General features: G+C 64.1%; 1 protein-coding gene across 6 annotated transcripts; it reads left to right on the forward strand.

Moving 5' to 3' along the window:
* The first annotated feature begins 641 nt into the window (after positions 1–641).
* On the forward strand, positions 642–17938 carry SYT5 (synaptotagmin 5). 6 transcript variants are annotated; one of them, XR_005590546.1, is made up of 10 exons: positions 2195–2265; positions 8565–8723; positions 8947–9125; positions 10375–10494; positions 10925–11092; positions 11625–11792; positions 13037–13154; positions 13693–13826; positions 14221–15568; positions 15922–17938. XR_005590546.1 is itself a non-coding variant. In XM_039510051.1 (10 exons), the coding sequence occupies exons 1-9, from the start codon at positions 2253–2255 to the stop codon at positions 14428–14430; spliced, it is 1269 nt and encodes a 422-aa protein (XP_039365985.1). In that variant the 5' UTR covers positions 2195–2252; the 3' UTR covers positions 14431–14466; positions 17568–17938. The 6 variants fall into 6 exon arrangements, 4 of the variants coding, with proteins under 4 accessions (XP_039365986.1, XP_039365985.1, XP_039365984.1 ...); XR_005590547.1 differs by having other exon boundaries at positions 14221–14661; positions 17568–17938; XM_039510051.1 differs by having other exon boundaries at positions 14221–14466; positions 17568–17938.
* Positions 17939–18960: the final 1022 nt, after the last annotated feature.

Below are 18960 nucleotides of genomic sequence, written 5' to 3' on the forward strand. Positions count from 1 at the left end.
CTGCTGCATGGCAGGGGTGCCCCCCAGGGGCTGTTCCAGAGCCGCGAAGCCGGGGGGGTGGCAGGTCGGGAGTGAGGGGCACCAGCAGGGCTGGGGGGAGCCCAGGGCTGGGCTAGCAGGGGCTGCGGGTCGGGAGTGAGGGGCATCGGTACAGTTGGGGGGGGACCCCAGGTTTGGGAGAGCCCCCCAGTGTCTTCCAGAGGCATCAGGGTCAGGCCTGACAGCCAGGGGAGAGCGCCCCCTGCTGGGCCCCACCCGCCCCCTGCTGGGCCCTCCCACTGCCCCGCCCCCTGTAGCTCAGCGCCCCCTGCTGGGCCCCCCCCAACCCTGTTGATTTCCGGCCTCTGATCGATGAGGAAAGTGGGTGAATTCTCCTGTTGCCAAGGCAACAAAGTATCAACTCCAAGCGTTGCTATGACGCCGGGCGATTTCCCCATCTCGTTCCCATGGCACCGGCGGGTGCGACTCACGCCAGATCATCTGGTCCGCTGCCAGTCCCGGCTCGGAGCGGGGAAGTGGCCGGGCGCCCGGTCTCCTGGGTTCTCTCCCCATCGCAGGCCAGGGAGGGGGGTTTAGTGGTTAGAGCAGGGGAGGGGCCAGGCGCCCGGACTCCTGGGTTCTCTCCTGGCTCAGGCTGGGGAGTGGGGGCTAGTGGTTAGAGCAGAGGGGGCGGGGCTGGGACGCCCGCTTTGCAATGCCTAAGGGGGAAGTTCCCCTTCTCGCCTGCAGGGGCAGCATCGACCCTTCCCCGCCCCCCACAGGCGCTAGGTTTGTTCACACGCTTCACAAAGCCCCGCTCCGCCCCGCCCCGCCCCCGCCCCCAGGGCGAAGGGGGAGGGGCGAGTCCTCTCCCATCACCCCCGCAGGCATCGATTAGTGTAGAAGGGTTAAAGCCAGGTACACACGTGTGTGTGTGTGTGTGTGTGTGTGTGTGTCCCTGGCGCCCCCTGCTGGAGGGGCCGGGCCCTGCGCTGGGTGTGTGTGTCCCTGGCGCCCCCTGCTGGAGGGGCCGGGCCCTGCGCTGTGTGTGTGTCCCTGGCGCCCCCTGCTGGAGGGGCCGGGCCCTGCGCTGTGTGTGTGTCCCTGGCGCCCCCTGCTGGAGGGGCCGGGCCCTGCGCTGGGTGTGTCCCTGGCGCCCCCTGCTGGAGGGCCGGGCCCTGCGCTGGGTGTGTCCCTGGCGCCCCCTGCTGGAGGGGCCGGGCCCTGCGCTGGGTGTGTCCCTGGCGCCCCCTGCTGGAGGGGCCGGGCCCTGCGCTGGGTGTGTCCCTGGCGCCCCCTGCTGGAGGGGCCGGGCCCTGCGCTGGGTGTGTCCCTGGCGCCCCCTGCTGGAGGGGCCGGGCCCTGCGCTGGGTGTGTCCCTGGCGCCCCCTGCTGGAGGGTGGGGGCCCTGCGCTGGGTGTGTCCCTGGCGCCCCCTGCTGGAGGGGCCGGGCCCTGCGCTGGGTGTGTGTCCCTGGCGCCCCCTGCTGGAGGGGCCGGGCCCTGCGCTGGGTGTGTCCCTGGCGCCCCCTGCTGGAGGGGCCGGGCCCGGCGCTGGGGATGTCCCTGGCGCCCCTGCTGGAGGGGCGGGCCCTGCGCTGGGTGTGTCCCCTGGCGCCCCTGCTGGAGGCCGGGCCCTGCGCTGGGTGTGTCCCTGGCGCCCCTGCTGGAGGCCGGGCCCTGCGCTGGGTGTGTCCTGGCGCCCCTGCTGGAGGCCGGGCCCTGCGCTGGGTGTGTGTCCCTGGCGCCCCTGCTGGAGGGCCGGGCCCTGCGCTGGGTGTGTCCCTGGCGCCCCCTGCTGGAGGGGCCGGGCCCTGCGCTGGGTGTGTCCCTGGCGCCCCCTGCTGGAGGGGCCGGGCCCTGCGCTGGGTGTGTCCCTGGCGCCCCCTGCTGGAGGGGCCGGGCCCTGCGCTGAGTGTGTCCCTGGCGCCCCCTGCTGGGCCCTGCTCCTCACCGCCCCCGCCCCAATTGCTGATCGGGACGAACCATTCCAGCCTGGGGATCCTAACCCAGAGCCCCCACCCCCCTCCTTCCCCGCCATGGGAGAGCCCCCCAGCCCCAGCCCCTCCCTGCAATGAGAGCCCCCCTCCCCTCTCAGCCTGTGACGGAAGAGCCCCTCCCCTCCCAGGGACGGCAGAGCCCTCCCCTCCCTCCCTGCCACGGGGAGCCCCTCCCCTCCTGTCCCCACCCCGCCCCACCCCGCCGCCGTTCAGCACCGCGGGGCGGACAGCTCCGAGCCCCGCTCCGGCCGCCCCCGCGCTTCCCCCCGCCGCGATGGAGGGAGACGGTAGGAGCCCCCCGCTCCCCCCCATGGGAGCCGCCGGCGCTGAGGACTTGGGGGGCCGGGAGGAGGGGGGCGGGGAGGGGGGACAAAGCCGCGGGGCGGGGAGCGGCTGAAGGGTCCCATCGCGGCTGGGGGAGGGGGGGCCGGGTCCCGGCTGGGTCCATCGGTGTCACTCTGGAGTGACACCCGTTTACACTGGCTGAGGATCTGTCCCTAGAAGCGCCCGCTGTGTCTTGATGGGCAAATTCGCTCCATAGAGGGCCAGCGGCTCAGCTGGTGTCTAAAGGGGTGTCACTCCGGAGTGACTCTGAGTCACGCCAGCTGGGGGTCTGGCCCCACCGATCCAATGGAGCTGCGGCCACTGGCCAGGCTGGGGGTCTGGCCCCACTGATCCAATGGAGCTGCGGGCTGGCGGCCCCAGCTGGGGGTCTGGGCCCATTGACCCCAGTGCAGCTGCAGCCCCTGGATCCTGGCCCCCTTGGGGAGCGGTGAGGCTCAGCTGGGCAGAGGGGAGCTCACAGCCCCGGGTGGGGTGGGGGGACCTGGGGGGCGAGGAGGGGGCAGGGTCCGTGGGTCAGACTCCGGGAGGGGGCTGGGCGGGAAGCAGAGTCATGCTGGGAATTGGGAGGATCGATAGTTCAGCGCGGTCGGCTCCCGTCCGGTGTGTGTCTCATGGGACTGGGGAGGGGCCCGTCTCCTGCCCAGACGCCCCAAGCGGGACACCCGCTGCCACCAGGGCCAGGCCAGATGGATGCGCTCCGCAAGGTGGGGTCCCACTTCCCAGGTGAAACCATCACCCCAGCCACAGACCCACGGACCAGCCCAGGTCAGGCCAGCTGGGGGGCTGGCCCCACTGATCCAGTGGAGATACGGCCGATGGGGGATGTCCAGTGCTCAAAGCAGATGACCTGTAGCCCACACCCCGTGTGGGCGGGAGGGCGGGTTGGAGCCAGGACTCCTGGGTTCTTTCCTGGCTCTGGGAGGGGAGTGGGGGCTGGTGGTTAGAGCTGGGGGGCTGGGAGCCAGGATTCCTGGGTTCTCTCCTGGCTCTGGGAGGGGAGTGGAGGCTAGTGGTGCGGGGGGGGGCTGGGAACCAGGACTCCTGGGTTCTTTCCTGGATCTGGGAGGGGAGTGGGGGCTGGTGGTTAGAGCTGGGGGAGCTGGGAGCCAGGATTCCTGGGTTCTCTCCTGGCTCTGGGAGGGGAGTGGAGGCTAGTGGTTGGTGGGGGGGGGCTGGGAGTCAGGACTCCTGGGTTCTCTCCCCAGCTCACTTTCCCCCTGGCGGGCCCCGGTCTTGCAGGGTGTTGGGTTTCGTTGCTGGGGCGGGGGCTGTTGTGGTGCAGAAGGGCCCAGCTGTTGTGGCTGCTCCTGCCTCGGGGCACACGGGTGTGTGTGGGAAACACACGTACGCAGGGAGTCAGAACCGGAAAACCGCACACGCAGGCAGAGACACATGCACCCGCCAGGCCCTGGGCTCCCTGCTCCCGCACCAGTGCCCCTCACTCCCGACCCGCAACCCCCTGCCAGCCCAGCCCTGCCCTCCCCAGCCCTGCCGGTGCCCCTCACTCCCGACCCGCAGCCCCTGCTAGCCCAGCCCTGCCGGTGCCCCTCACTCCCGACCCGCAGCCCCTGCCAGCCCATCCCTGGGCCCCCCCAGCTCTGCCGGTGCCCCTCACTCACTCCCGACCCGCAGCCCCTGCTAGCCCAGCCCTGGCCCTGCCCAGCTCTGCTGGTGCCCCTCACTCCCGACCTGCAGCCCCTGCTAGCCCAGCCCTGGGCTCCCCCCAGCCCTGCCGGTGCCCCTCACTCCCGCCCCACAGCCCCTGCCAGCCCATCCCTGGGCCCCCCCAGCCCTGCCGGTGCCCCTCACTCCCGACCCACAGCCCCTGCTAGCCCAGCTCCAGGCTCCCCACATACACAGCTTTTCCCCCGTCCCCACCCCCAGGGGAAGTTTTTACAGGGGGGGTTCAGTTCTTCTGGCCTAGTCAGCCATATCGCCCCCCCTTGCTGAGGCTGTGGGTTGTGCCCCTTGGAGGTTGTGCCGTAACAGGGGCTCAAGCCCAGCAAACTCATTTCACGGCAGTGGGACGTGGCAGCGGGGGAGAGAGGTTGGTTGACTCAGAGAACCCACCTCCTAGAGCCAGGGAGAGAACCCAGGAGTCCTGGCTCCCAGCCCCCCCACCCCCCAGCTCTAACCACTAGACCCCACTCCCCTCCCAGAGCCAGGGAGAGAACCCAGGAGTCCTGGCTCCCAACCCCCCCCCCACAGCTCTAACCACTAGACCCCACTCCCCTCCCAGAGCCAGGGAGAGAACCCAGAAGTCATGATACACTGTCTCACTCCACTGACACGTCATTAAAGTGAAGTGGTTCCCCCAGCCCCTCAGTGCGGACGTCGGGCTGACGTGTGGGGACGTGTGTTCGGGCTTGTGTGACAGGCTGGGCTTTGTCTGTTGGCCTCTGGGGGCTGGGGGCCCCCCTGAGCCAGCCAGTCCCTGCCCTGGGGCCGGGTGGGAGCCGGCGCCCCCTAGAGGGGACAGGCCCCTGCCCCATTCCCCACCCCCCTGAGCCAGCCAGTCCCTGCCCTGGGGCCGGGTGGGAGCCGGCGCCCCCTAGAGGGGACAGGCCCCTGCCCCATTCCCTGCCCCCCTGAGCCAGCCAGTCCCCGCCCCAGGGCCGGATGGGAGCCGGCGCCCCCTAGAGGGGACGGGCCCCGCGTCCCAGTCCCCCGTTCACGGTGCTGTTTTCCGGTGGTTGCTCTGTTTGACGAAGGCCTGGGCTGACGGGCGCCGGCGGGGGGGTGGGGGGAGCTGTCACCCAGCTCAGCACAAGCGGGCGCCAGGGCCGATTGCGTGAGAGAGCGAGCGAGAGCGAGCGGCCGGCTGCGCTGGGTGAGCGATCGCAGGGGCAGAGGGGCCCTCAGCTCCGATCTGGGGCAGGGGCCAGATACCGCGCTAGACGGGCCCGTGGGTTTGAGCCGGGGGTGGGGGGGGTCTCTTGTGTTACCCTGGCTCTGTGCACGTCCAGCATAGGAAGCAGGCCCTGGCTTTGCGCTTAAAGCACTCGACTGGGAGCCAGGACGTCTGGGTCTTTTCCCCAGGTTCAGCCCCCACCCCCACCCCGAGCTGGGAGCCCTGTCGTGGCAGGCACTGCCCATGTCCCCCCCCCCTCCCCAGCTGAAGCCAGGCCCTGCCCGCCCAGGGGAGCCCACAGCCTGAATCAAGGGGGGGCTCGTGCTTTCAATTCCATGGGGAAAGTGAGGCCCAGGGTGGGACCAGACCCACAGAGAAGGCGTCTGGAACAGGACCCAGGCGTCCTGCTGGTGAGGCGGAGGTGGTGGGCCCCTGCCCGGGCCAGGGGGAGGTGAAGGCTCCAGCCCATGATGCCCCCCCCCCACGACGTGCAGCGCCGCTCGCGCCCCACCCGGCACTGGGTCAATCCTGCTGCTGGTGTGTGTGTGTGGGGGGGATTAATCCACTCGACTCCATCTGTGAGCTGGGGGGGGGATTAGTGAGCAGGGCCGGCCCCAGGCACTTTAACGGGCGCTAATGGGATCAGAGCCCGGGAGGAGGGGGCAGGAGAGAGAGAAACTCCCCATCAGCCAGGCCCCTCAGGAGCCAGCCGTGTACGTGTCCCCGGGCACCCCCCCCGTCTCATCGGCCAGCCAGAGCTACCACCCCACTACCCGCTCCCGGCGTCTGCCCGGCCGGCCAGCCCCATGCGCCCCCCAGCCAGCCAGCCAGTGTGTGCAGAGCTCGCGCGGCTCGGACGCGCGGCTCCACCACCAGCAGAAGTTGGCCCAATAGAAGATGTTCCCTCCCCCACCTTGTCTTTCATCCATCCCCATCCGCACCCTCTATCCATCCCGCCCCATTCACTCCATCCAATCCAGCCATCCCCATCCACACCCTCCAGCCATCCCCATCCGCACCCTCCAGCCATCCCCATCCACACCCTCTATCCATCCCGCCCCGCCCTCCCCATTCACTCCATCCAATCCAGCCATCCCCATCCACACCCTCCAGCCATCCCGCCCCGCCCTCCCCAGTCAATCCCTCCCATCCAGCCATCCCCATCCACCCTCCAGCCATCCCCATCCGCACCCTCTATCCATCCCGCCCCATTCACACCATCCAATCCAGCCATCCCCATCCACACCCTCTATCCATCCCGCCCCATTCACTCCATCCAATCCAGCCATCCCCATCCACACCCTCCAGCCATCCCGCCCCATTCACTCCATCCAATCCAGCCATCCCCAACCACACCCTCCAGCCAACCCCATCCACACCCTCTATCCATCCCGCCCCATTCACTCCATCCAATCCAGCCATCCCCATCCACACCCTCTATCCATCCCGCCCCATTCACTCCATCCAATCCAGTCATCCCCATTCACACCCTCCGGCTATCCCCATCCACACCCTCTATCCATCCCGCCCGCCTCCCCATTCACTCCATCCAATCCAGCCATCCCCATCCACACCCTCCAGCCATCCCCATCCACACCCTCTATCCATCCCGCCCCGCCCTCCCCATTCACTCCATCCAATCCAGCCATCCCCATTCACACCCTCTATCCATTCACTCCATCCAATCCAGCCATCCCCATTCACACCCTCCAGTCATCCCCATTCACACCTTGCCTCCCTCCCCATTCACACATACCCTTCATACATCCCCATTCACATCTTCCCATTCACACCCTCCCTCCCTCCATCCCCATCCCCATTCACACCCTCCCTCCACCCCCATCCACACTCTCTAGCCATCCGTTCATTTCCCCATTCACACCCTCCCTCCTTCCCCATCCACTCCCTCCCTTTCTCAATTTCCCCTCCCTCACCTGGCCACACCCAGCGTGGGCGGGGCAGACTACGGCCCCGCCTCTCCCACCAAGGGATACACACACCCCCTGCTCTGCCAGAGGGGTAACCATGACGACCAGCCTCTCTCCCATCACCTGGGCTGGCGGGGGGGGGGGGAGGATAGGCTGGAGGGGACGACACCTCCCCGTGACACTGAGCGCAGTGCTGCCCCCTGCTGGGCGGGAGCAGAGCGCTTTCGGCATTGTGGCATAGACCCCGCAGGGCAACTGGCTAATGGGGATTCCCCTCTGGCAACGCCAGGAATCCCCCATCCATGAGCTCCTCCCTGCACCTGGACAGTCAGCACTAAACCCGGGTCCATTCACAGCCCAATATGGAGTCAGGCACTAACAGTGTCTGGTATGGCAGGAAAGGGGGGGGTCTAGTGGTTAGAGCAGTGGGGGCCTGGGCACCAGGACTCCTGGGTTCTCTCCCTGGCTTGGGGAGGGGAGTGGGGGTCCAGCGGTTAGAGTGGGGGGTGGGGTGATCCAGGACTCCTGGGTTCTCTCCCCAGCTCTGGGAGGGGAGCGGGGTCCAGTGGCTAGAGCAGTGGGGGCCTGGGAACCAGGACTCCTGGGTTCAATTTCTCACCCCATGGAGTACAGGGCGCAGAGGCAGTTTGCCAGCGGGGAGCAACGCAAGCTCCGTGTCTGTGTTTGTGGCTCAGCCGTTGTCCCCCCGGGGCGGCCCCGGCCCAATGCACAGGAGATGGAGGAGCCGTCAGGGAGAGCTGGGACTCAGTTTGATGGATCGCCCAGTTTGATTGTCCTTCTGCTGGGGGGGGGGGGAATTCCCGGGCCTAGGTTCACACATTTAGGGCAAATCCTTTCCAGCTTATCAAGCTAATTTGACCCATTTCCTGGATTCCCGACCTCGCCCGTGCGGTTGATGCCAGTGGCCACTTACAAGCACCTTGCCGGGGCTAAACAATACACACGTCTAAGATCAGTACCTATCCTGAGCTAAACTGACCTACAGGTGACCCAGGCTTCTGGTCAGCCAGCGTCCCACATACCACCCCTCGCTGAGGGTACCCCCTCACCAAGGAGCCCTAGGTTCTGCCCTGCCACAGCTCCGCTCTCGGATTTGGTGGTAGCAGTGGGATCCTGCAGTGCCTACCTCAGAAGCCAGGGGGAGACTGCTTGGGAGGGGGATGGCAGCTCCTCCTGCACAGACAAAGCCCCCTGCAGGGAGGGGTTGGTGGGGACCTCCCCAAACAGCAGGGAGGGGTTGGTGGAGACCCCCCCACAGCAATGGGGCTGGTAGTTAACACCCCGGCGAGAGGTATGGAGCACTTGGGACAATTCACACCTCTCTGAGCAATAGGTTCAGGCTCTCGGCAGACTGAGGCGGGGGCAGGTGGGCACCCTTGGGGCAGTCCCTCTGCCCCTGTGCTGATCGGCCGACCCAGAGCTGTGCCCTCCCCTCCCCCAGGCGCAAAGATGAACGCAGCTCGGCGATCGGCCATGCTGGCCTCGGAGGTGACCGCGCCTCCCACCGAGCAGGCCCTGAACGCCACCGAGACGCCCAGCAAGGAGAACGTCTTCTCCGACATGAAGGACAAGTTCATGAACAAGCTCAGCAAGCTGCCAAGTGAGTGCTCGGGGGGGGGGGGTATCCCCGCCCCATAGCCCCAGCGCCCCGCCCCAGAGGCAGTCGCATCTCAGCACTGGGTCAGAGGTCCCTGTAGACACCCCCCCCACCCCAGAGGGGCTGCGTCCCAGCGCAGGGCGAGGGATCCCCCCGTAACCAGCCCCCCCACGCCCCGCCCCAGAGGGGCCGCGTCTCACTCCCACTCTGTCCCCCCCCCCTGCAGTCCCGCCCTGGGCCGTGGCCACCATCCTGATCCTGGCGGCTCTTCTGCTGCTCGGCTGCTGCGCCTGCGCCTGCAAGAAACGCGGGAAGGGGAAGAAGGGGAAGAAGGGGAAGGAGAAAGCGAAGGCTCAGATCAACCTGAAGGAGGTGAAGGAGCTGGGCCAGAGCTACATTGACAAGGTGAGGCCCCCCACTAGGGGGCGCCGGCTCCCACCCGGCCCCAGGGCAGGGCCTGGCTGGCTCGGGGGGCAGGGAATGGGGCATGGGGCCTGTCCCCTCTGGGGGGCGCCGGCTCCCATCCGGCCCCAGGGCAGGGCCTGGCTGGCTCGGGGGGCAGGGAATGGGGCATGGGGCCTGTCCCCTCTAGGGGGCGCTGGCTCCCACCCGGCCCCAGGGCAGGGACTGGCTGATTCAGGGGGGCAGGGAATGGGGCACGGGGCCTGTCCCCTCTGGGGGGCGCCGGCTCCCATCCGGCCCCAGGGCAGGGCCTGGCTGGCTCGGGGGGCAGGGAATGGGGCACGGGGCCTGTCCCCTCTAGGGGGCGCTGGCTCCCACCCGGCCCCAGGGCAGGGTCTGGCTGGTTCAGGGGGGCAGGGAATGGGGCCCGGGGCCTGTCCCCTCTGGGGGGTGCCGGCTCCCACCCGGTCCCAGGGTGGGAGTCTGGGGCGGGGGAGGGGGGGGGTTCAGTTCTGGACTCAGCTGCTATTGAGCTGCTTATCTCCTGAGCCTCTCAGATGCCTGAGCCGTCGGCCCCTGAGGCAGCAGCCTCTGACCTTGGGGGCTGCCTGGACGCTCCGCCGAGGGGGGGGGGGTTGTTCTGTGTGGGACGAGGGGGAGGCAGAGTGCAGCTCTTGTGGGTCATGGTTGTATAAGTGATGTGTGTCTGTCTCCCTGGCGCCCCCTGCTGGAGGGGCCGGGCCCTGCGCTGTGTGTGTGTGTGTCCCTGGCGCCCCCTGCTGGAGGGGCCGGGCCCTCCGCTGTGTGTGTGTCCTGGCGCCCCCTGCTGGAGGGGCGGCCCTGCGCTGTGTGTGTCTGTCTCCCGGGCGCCCCCTGCTGGAGGGGCCGGGCCCTGCGCTGTGTGTGTGTGTGTCCCTGGCGCCCCCTGCTGGAGGGGCCGGGCCCTGCGCTGTGTGTGTGTGTCCCTGGCGCCCCCTGCTGGAGGGGCCGGGCCCTGCGCTGTGTGTGTCCCTGGCGCCCCCTGCTGGAGGGGCCGGGCCCTGCGCTGTGTGTGTGTGTGTCCCTGGCGCCCCCTGCTGGAGGGGCCCGGCCCTGCGCTGTGTGTGTGTCCCTGGCGCCCCCTGCTGGAGGGGCCGGGCCCTGCGCTGTGTGTGTCCTCCTGGCGCCCCCTGCTGGAGGAGCCGGGCCCTGCATGTGTAACTGAGGGGTTGGCTGTACACAGGGTCTTTCTCTCCACCCCCCCACCCCCCAGGTGCAGCCCGACATTGAGGACCTGGACCCGGCGCTGCTGCCTGAGCCTACGGACGAGAAGCGCCAGGAGAAGCTGGGGAAGCTGCAGTACTCGCTGGACTACGACTTCCAAAACGGGCAGGTGGGTGCTCCCGCGTGGCCTGCCGAGGGACCCAGGTGTCCGGGCTCGCATCCCCCGCAATTCCAACCTAGTAAAAACCCCTCCCCGCCCAGAGCTGGGAATGGAACACAGGACTCCTACTTCCCAGCCCCCACCCCCCACAGTAACCACTAGACGCCACTCCCCTCCCAGAGCTGAAGAGGGAACCCAGGAGTCCTGGCTCCCAGGCCCCACCACTAGACCCTGCTTCCCTCCCTGAGCTGGGGAGAGAACCCAGGAGTCCTGGCCCCCAGCCCCCTGCTTTAACCACTAGACCCAACTCCCCTCCCAGAGCTGGGGAGAGAACCCAGGAGTTCTGCGTCGCCCGGCTGGGGCACTGCTGTGGGGGAAGCTCACAGCATGGCTGACACCCTGTGTCACACCAGGACTTTTCCCTTTCACCCTGTCCCAGCTGGTGGTGGGCATCATCCAGGCAGCCGACCTGCCGGCGCTGGACATCGGGGGCACGTCCGACCCCTACGTCAAAGTCTTCCTGCTCCCTGAGAAGAAGAAAAAACATGAGACCAAAGTGCATCGGAAAACCCTGAACCCCACGTTCAATGAGACCTTCACCTTCAAGGTAACGTCCCTCACTCCCGACCCGCAGCCCCCTCTGTGTCCCCCAGCTCCGCCGGTGCCCCTCACTTCCGATCCGCAGCCCCCTCCGTGCCCCCCAGCTCCGCCGGTGCCCCTCACTCCCGACCCGCAGCCCCTTCCGTGCCCCCCAGCTCTGCCGGTGCCCCTCACTCCCGACCCGCAGCCCCCTCTGTTCCCCCCAGCTCTGCCGGTGCCCCTCACTCCCGACCCGCAGCCCTCTCTGTGCCCCCCAGCTCTGCCAGTGCCCCTCACTCCCGACCCGCAGCCCCCTCTGTTCCCCCCAGCTCTGCCGGTGCCCCTCACTCCCGACCCGCAGCCCCCTCTGTGCCCCCCAGCTCCGCCAGTGCCCCTCACTCCCGATCCGCAGCCCCCTCCATGCCCCCCAGCTCCGCCGGTGCCCCTCACTCCCGACCCGCAGCCCCCTCTGTGCCCCCCAGCTCTGCCGGTGCCCCTCACTCCCGACCCGCAGCCCCGCTGGGGGAGGGGCGCTGCTGAGCTCTCCCCCCACCCCCCAGATCCCCTACGCGGAGCTGGGCGGGCGGACCCTGGTCATGGCCGTCTACGACTTCGACCGGTTCTCCAAGCACGACGCCATCGGGGAGCTGCGGGTGCCCATGAGCAGCGTGGACCTGGCCCAGCCCATCGAGGCCTGGCGGGAGCTGCAGTCCGCCGAGCGGGAGGAGGTGAGGCCCCGCCCACGGGCTGTCATCTGGCAACCCCGGGGGGGGGCTCTGGGGGGTGGGATTCCCTGGGGGAAGGGGAGTTCTGGGGGGTGGGATGCCCAGGGAGGGGGCTCTGTGGGGTGGGATTCCCTGGGGAGGGGGCTGGGGGTGGGATGCCCAGGGGGAGGGGGCTCTGTGGGGTGGGATGCCCGGGGAAGGGGGCTCTGTGGGGTGGGATTCCCTGGGGGAGGGGCTCTGTGGGGTGGGATGCCCAGGGGAGGGGGCTCTGGGGGTGGGATGCCCAGGGGAGGGGGCTCTGTGGGGTGGGATTCCCTGGGGAGGGGCTCTGTGGGGTGGGATGCCCAGGGAAGGGGGCTCTGTGGGGTGGGATTCCCTGGGGAGGGGGCTCTGTGGGGTGGGATGCCCAGGGGAGGGGGCTCTGGGGGTGGGATGCCCAGAGGAGGGGGCTCTGTGGGGTGGGATTCCCTGGGGAGGGGCTCTGTGGGGTGGGATGCCCAGGGGAGGGGGCTCTGGGGGTGGGATGCCCAGGGGAGGGGCTCTGTGGGGTGGGATTCCCTGGGGAGGGGCTCTGTGGGGTGGGATGCCCAGGGAAGGGGGCTCTGTGGGGTGGGATTCCCTGGGGAGGGGGCTCTGTGGGGTGGGATGCCCAGGGGACGGGGGCTCTGGGGGTGGGATGCCCGGGGAGGGGCTCTGTGGGGTGGGATTCCCTGGGGAGGGGGCTCTGGGGGTGGGATGCCTGGGGAAGGGGGCTCTGTGGGGTGGGATGCCCGGGGAAGGGGGTTCTGGGGTGGGATGCCCAGGGGAGGAGGGCTCTGTGGGGTGGGATTCCCTGGGGGAGGGGGGCTCTGGGGGCTGGGATGCCCGGCGGGAGGGGGGATCTGGGAGGTGGGATGCCCAGGGGGAGGGGGGCTCTGGGGGGTGGGCTGCCCAGGCGGAGGGGGGCTCTGGGGGTGGGATTCCCTGGGGAAGGGGATCTGGGTGTTGGGATGCCCGGGGAGGGGGCTCTGGGTGTTGGGATGCCTGGCGTGGAGGGCGGTTCCGGGGGGTGGGATTCCCTGGATGGAGGGGGGCTCTGTGGGGTGGGATTCCCTGGGGGCAGGGGGCTCTGCAGGATGAGATGGGGGGGCAGCGTTGGCTAATGCGGCAGAGGGGGTCCCTAGAGGTAGGATTCCTGGGGTGTGGGGAAGCTGCAGTCCAGCCCTCCCAGTCTGACTGTCCCCCCCCCCCCCCCCCGTGCCCCACAGCAGGAGAAGTTGGGGGACGTTTGCTTCTCCCTGCGCTACGTCCCCACGGCCGGGAAGCTCACGGTGATTGTTCTGGAAGCCAAGAACCTGAAGAAGATGGATGTGGGGGGGCTGTCAGGTGAGACAGCGCTGCGAGCTTCCTCCCAGCAGTGCCCCATCCGGGGACCCCAATGCTGCGAGCTTCCTCCCAGCAGTGCCCCATCCAGGGACCCCAATGCTGCGAGCTTCTTCCCAGCAGTGCCCCAGCTGGGGACCCTGGTGCTGCGAGCTTCCTCCCAGCAGTGCCCCATCCGGGGACCCCAATGCTGCGAGCTTCCTCCCAGCAGTGCCCCATCCGGGGACCCCAATGCTGCGAGCTTTTCCCCAGCAGTGCCCCAGCTGGAGACCCCGGTGCTGCGAGCTTCTCCACAGTAGTGCCCCAGCCAAAGCCCCGTCTCTGCCCGCAGTGAGTCAGGCTCACGCCTGTATTGACACCCTGGCCTCGGGGCTCAGCAAACTTACTGGGGTGCTTGAACCTGCAGGAGCCAGGAATTGTGGGATAGCTACCTCGAGGGTCACCTGACTGGCCCAGCTCAGGGGCAGGACGGGGGGTTGCTCCTCAGGCCCGGGTGGGGGCTGGGGTCTCTGTTCTGAACTGTCTCCCCTTCACCCCCCAGATCCCTACGTGAAAATCCACCTGATGCAGGGCGGAAAGCGGCTGAAGAAGAAGAAAACGACCATTAAGAAAAACACCCTGAACCCCTATTATAACGAGTCCTTCAGCTTCGAGGTTCCCTTTGAGCAGATCCAGGTGAGTCCCCCCCCCCCCCCGAGCCAGCCAGCTCCTGTCCTGGGGCTGGATGGGATCTGGCGCCCCCTAGAGGGGAAAGGCCCCATGCCCCATTCCCTGCCCCCTTGAGACAGCCCGTCCCCGCTCTGGGGCCAGATGGGAGCCGGTGCCCCCTAGATGGGAGCCGGCACCCCCTTCTCTCACCTGCTTGACGTGGATGTTACTGTTGTGGGGGAAGATCACAGCACTGTGGGGGATCCCCAGCTGGGGGCACCGCGGCAGGGAAGCTCGCAGCACGGCACGGGAAATCCCTGGCTAGTGGCACCGCTGCCGGGGAAGTTCATGGCCCTGCCCGATCCCCAGCTGGGGCACCGCGGGAGGTGAGTTCACCGTGGCGCCTCTCCTCCCCCGGCAGAAAGTCCAGGTTGTTCTCACCGTCCTGGATTACGACAAGCTGGGGAAGAACGAGGCCATTGGGAAGGTCTTCGTGGGCTGCAACGCCACCGGCACGGAGCTGCGTCACTGGTCCGACATGCTGGCCAATCCCCGGCGCCCCATCGCCCAGTGGCACACCCTGCAGACGGAAGAGGAGGTGGACGTGGTCGTTGGCATGAAGACCTCCTGATGCCCCCTCTTCACTCCCCCCATCCTGGCCTAGCTGGTGGGCAGCCGTCCCCTCTCCCATCCTGAGCGAGTGGGAACGTGTGGGTGAGGCGCCTCTGGAGAATGCGTGTGTGGGGTTGCCTGTGAGCCTGTTTCCTCTTTCAGAGCTGTTCCTGTTGAAACATCTTCGAACAAACCTTCTGTTTCTGATCCGCTGTGTGAACCATGAGGTTTGCGTTGTGTCGAGAAGCTGGTGGGACGTCTACTATAGGGTTACTATAGGTTTACTATGGAGTTACCATGGGTTTACTATGAGGTTACTGTGGGCTTACAGTAGGACTGCAGTAGGTTTACACATCATGTTGTGCTGCCACATTTGAAAACTGGGTCTTGTGTGTAAACCTATTGTAAATCTGTTTACTAATAGCTTACAACAGGTTTACTTTAGGGCTACTATAGCTTTGCACAGGTGGACGTCATAGTATGGTGACACACTTGAAAGCTAGGCCCCATGTAAATCTCTTGTAAAGCTGTAGCAGAGGCATCCTAAAGATTTCCACCTTTGGATCTCGCAAGTCTCCTGTACGAAACTATTGTAGCTGTGTTTACTAAGGGTTTACACTATACTGGATGCTATAGCACGGTGCCCCCTTTGAAAATTAAGCTTAATGTGTAACCCTATTGGAGATTTGATTCCTATATGTTTACAACAGATTCACTCGATGGTTACACTTAGCTTCACATGCCATATTTTAAAACTGGGCTTCATGTGTAATCCTGTTGTAAATCTAGTCATAATAGCTTGGCTACTGATTGGCTCCAGGTTCACTTACAGCTTTACACAATGTATTTACTATAGGCTTACAAGATATTTACTATGGGTTTCACACAGGTATACTTTGGGTTTACTACAGGTTCATGACAAGTTTACTATAGATTTGTTGTGGGCTTATGATAGGTCTAATATAGGGTTACAACAGGTTTACGGAGCGTTTACAACAGATTTACTATGACTTTACGTTTTACTGAACATTATTTACTGTAGTATATTGTGACTACATTTTATTGTAGGCTTACAACGGGTTTACAACAGGTTCACTAGAGACTTACAACAGGTTCACTATGGCTTTACTATTAATTTACAAACATGTTTATTATAGGTTTACAGCCAGTTTGCTATTTGTTTACAAACATGGGTTTACAACAAGTTCACTATGGGTTGACAACAGGGTTCCTGTTGTTTTACAAACATGTTTACTGTAGACCTACAACAGGTTTACTATAGGCTTACACTGAGTTTACTGTGGGTTTAGAACAGGTTCACTACGGCTGTACCAGATGTTTACAACAAGTTTACTATTGGTTTACAAACATCTTTTCTATAGTCTTACAACAAGTTTTCTATATGGCTACTACAGGCTAGCAGGGACTTTACCACGGGTTTACAACAGGTTCACTATAGACATACATGTTTACGATAGCTTTGCGACAGATTATTATAGGCTTATTATAGGCTTACAACAGGTTTACAACAAGCGTCCACGAGGGCCAACATTCAAATACACATGCCTTGTTCACATCGTCCCTCCTCTGGCTGCCTCATGGTGCACATTGGACAATCGGTCCTCGGGCATTTCAATCGACTGCAATTTACACATGAGACCCACCCTCCAAATGCAGGCCCCTTTCCTACGCAAGCCCCAAAATAGGACCATTCCTTTAAGGCACCAGCATCGAAGAGCTCAGCTCCTGCTGTCCCAGTGCCCGGTGGGATTATTACCTGGCTCGGTATAAGCCACCTCCGTTGATGTTTTGTTTTGGGTTGTTTTCTGCTCAGCTTGTGCCGATGAAATCAGGCTGATCCGATTCCCCACCTGGTTCCTGTTGTACCAAATCTTGCTGCTGTTCATTGATACTCGCACTTGATAGCTAATTAACGTCCTTGGGACGGGGGAGGGGACTTGGTATGATCACCCCTGGCTCTGGGAAAGTTAGAGCAGGGCGGGCTGGGAGCCAGGACTCCTGGGTTCTGGTCCCGGCTCTGGGAGGGGAGTGGGATCTAGTGGTTAGAGCAGGGGGGACCTGGAGTCAGGACTCCTGGGTCCTATTCACCATCTGACCTCTGGCAAGCCACTTCCTCTTCATACACCCCGAAAACCGGGCTAACACCCCAGTCTGAAGCCCTCAGACGCAAGACTGCAAAGTATTAGTACAGCGACCTCTTGGCTTTCGCTGCCCAGACGTCTCCTGCTCGACCCCAGAGCCCCCTTTCTCCTCGTGCCCCATCTGGCTCCATTTCAGTTCACAGGGAACTTGGCTCTATTTCGTTACTAACAGCTTCCTCCAGCTATTTAGTCTCCAAGGCAGAATCTCTCATTCCTGCCCTGTCCAGGGATTTCTGTTCCCAGCAAAATGAGCCAAGAAGAAGGACACCTCACCAGGCCAAGAACGGTCAAGTGTAGGGAGCGGTGGCCATTTTGTCTCTCGTATTGACCAAGGTAGCATGTTTGGTACTATCCTCCGACTGTAGAATTAGCACCCTTTGGGGACTAAAAAATGCCTTCCATCCCCCCTATTTAAATCTTATCCCCTCCGTCTCCTCTCTCTGGTCCCAAATTTTAGTGACGGGCATGACTGTAGGCGTGATTGTGTCGTAATTCCATTGGCCAAGCCCTTGTTAGCTGGATAACTGTCCATCACCTTCTCCCCACCCTCCACCCCCAGTCTCAACTTTTAGCCATAAGCAAAGTGAAGGGCAAGATGACCTCTGCTCGAGATGGCCTTTGTCAAGATGGACGGAGGCATTAAATTACTTCCACTGACCAGTCCCTTATATCTCTCCATCTCTCTTTATCCCCCGGCCCCAACTTCTAGCAAAAACCAGAGAGATTATCAAGAGGGTGGCCGTTTGAGATGATGACCACCATTCAAGATGGTGGCCACTCAAGAGTGGGGTGGCCATTCAAGAGGGTGGCCGTTTGAGATGATGACCACCATTCAAGATGGTGGCCACTCAAGAGTGGGGTGGCCATTCAAGAGGGTGGCCATTTGAGATGATGGCCACTCAAGATGGGGGTGGTCATTCAAGACGGTGGCCATGCCACATGATGGTGAACTGTGAGGTAATACTAGTCTCCCCAATCTCCTTTCCACCCTAAGTCCCAACTTCTAGCAACAACCGGTGTGTAAATGCCCGGCGCAAGATGGCCTCTGCCAAGCGTTGAAGAGATGCTGCGTCCTAGCCCCCTCCGGGAACCCCTTGTTCGTGGTTCAAGACGACCGCCCCACCTCCGTAACAATGGGTGTGCCAAGCACTAGCCGGCCACCACCGTGCCGCGATAGACGCGCTGTAGGATAATGGCAGACAGGATCGTGTACAGGCCAAAGAGGAGCGCTTGTGACCTATGACGTGTGTGGATGCTAGCCCCGCCCTCCCATTTTGAGGAACCTCCCTGTCCCCGCCCCTTAGTGGTGCTGTCCTTTATAAGCCGCACCCCTTTTGAACAGGTTTTCATATTGATGTCTTTGACCGCGTGTCTGCTCGGAAATAAATCGAAGAGCTCTATCTTTCAACGGCGTGTTCCTCATTGTCTCCGACGGGGAAGCGGGGAGGTAAAAGTTAAGCTTCCCTTGATTTACGCCGGGGCGGGCGAGAGCGGCCTCAGCTCCGTGTGACTCCAATCAGCTTTCTCCTTATCACGCTCCCGGTTGATAGCCCCACCGCTCACCGGAGACCCTACCCCAACCAACCGGCATGCAGCTCCCAATGTTCACAAGTAACCCAACAATAGCAAGCGAGGCCCGGTTCTCACAAAAGACCCTATAACGACAAACCAGCCCAGAGCTCACGAGAGACCCTACAATAACAAAGCAGGATGTGAAGAGCTGTGTGCCAGGCAAGCCTGACACATACTCTCCTGGTTGCGGCTGCATGACCAGGACGTTCACAGCTGCTGCCGGTAGCTATATTTTGTAATCCCAGCAAAGAGCAGGAGAACAGGTGTTAGCCACCGGCCAGGCCCTGCCTACTTAGGAACCCCAGCCTGGGGCCTGCTGATCCGGAGCAAATTATGGTATTAAATACTCTGTCCCCCAGCAAATCCCTTGCCAATCCAGGAGCAACCAAGGGCTTTAGAGGAAGATGAAAATCTCCTTTTCTTCCCAGAGACGTAATTCATTGTGTGCCATTAAGGGGAGGGGAGGGAGTGGGACAGAGGGAGGATGAGAGGGATGCAGGGAAGGAAGAAAAGGAAGTCAGCGAGGTGTGCCTAGGGCGGGCGGGCGAGTGAAATGAACCGATCCAAAGAGGCGTGTGTATGGGGAGTCGATAGACTGACAGATCCGATAGATGAGTGGCTAGCGCAGGGGTTCGCAACCTTTTCCTTTCTGAGCCCCCCCTCCCCCAACACGCTATAAACAATCCACGGTCCACTTGTGCCACAACAACTGTTTTCTGCGTCTCAAACCCACGACCTTACGGGGTAGCCAGCAGGGCAATTGCTCGGCCTTCGGCTTCAGCCCCGGGGGACCCCGGGCTTCAGTCCCAGGCGGT

Source organism: Mauremys reevesii, linkage group 22 (genome assembly GCF_016161935.1).
Source record: "Mauremys reevesii isolate NIE-2019 linkage group 22, ASM1616193v1, whole genome shotgun sequence".
Taxonomy (NCBI): Eukaryota; Metazoa; Chordata; order Testudines; family Geoemydidae; genus Mauremys; species Mauremys reevesii.

Bases quoted from the DNA above. Each gene is read 5' to 3' on its own strand.
- SYT5 (XM_039510050.1), top strand. The intron at 9,126-10,374 runs GTGAGGCCCCCC...CCCACCCCCCAG, and splicing joins GCCAGAGCTACATTGACAAG to GTGCAGCCCGACATTGAGGA. The intron at 13,155-13,692 runs GTGAGACAGCGC...TTCACCCCCCAG, and splicing joins GGATGTGGGGGGGCTGTCAG to ATCCCTACGTGAAAATCCAC.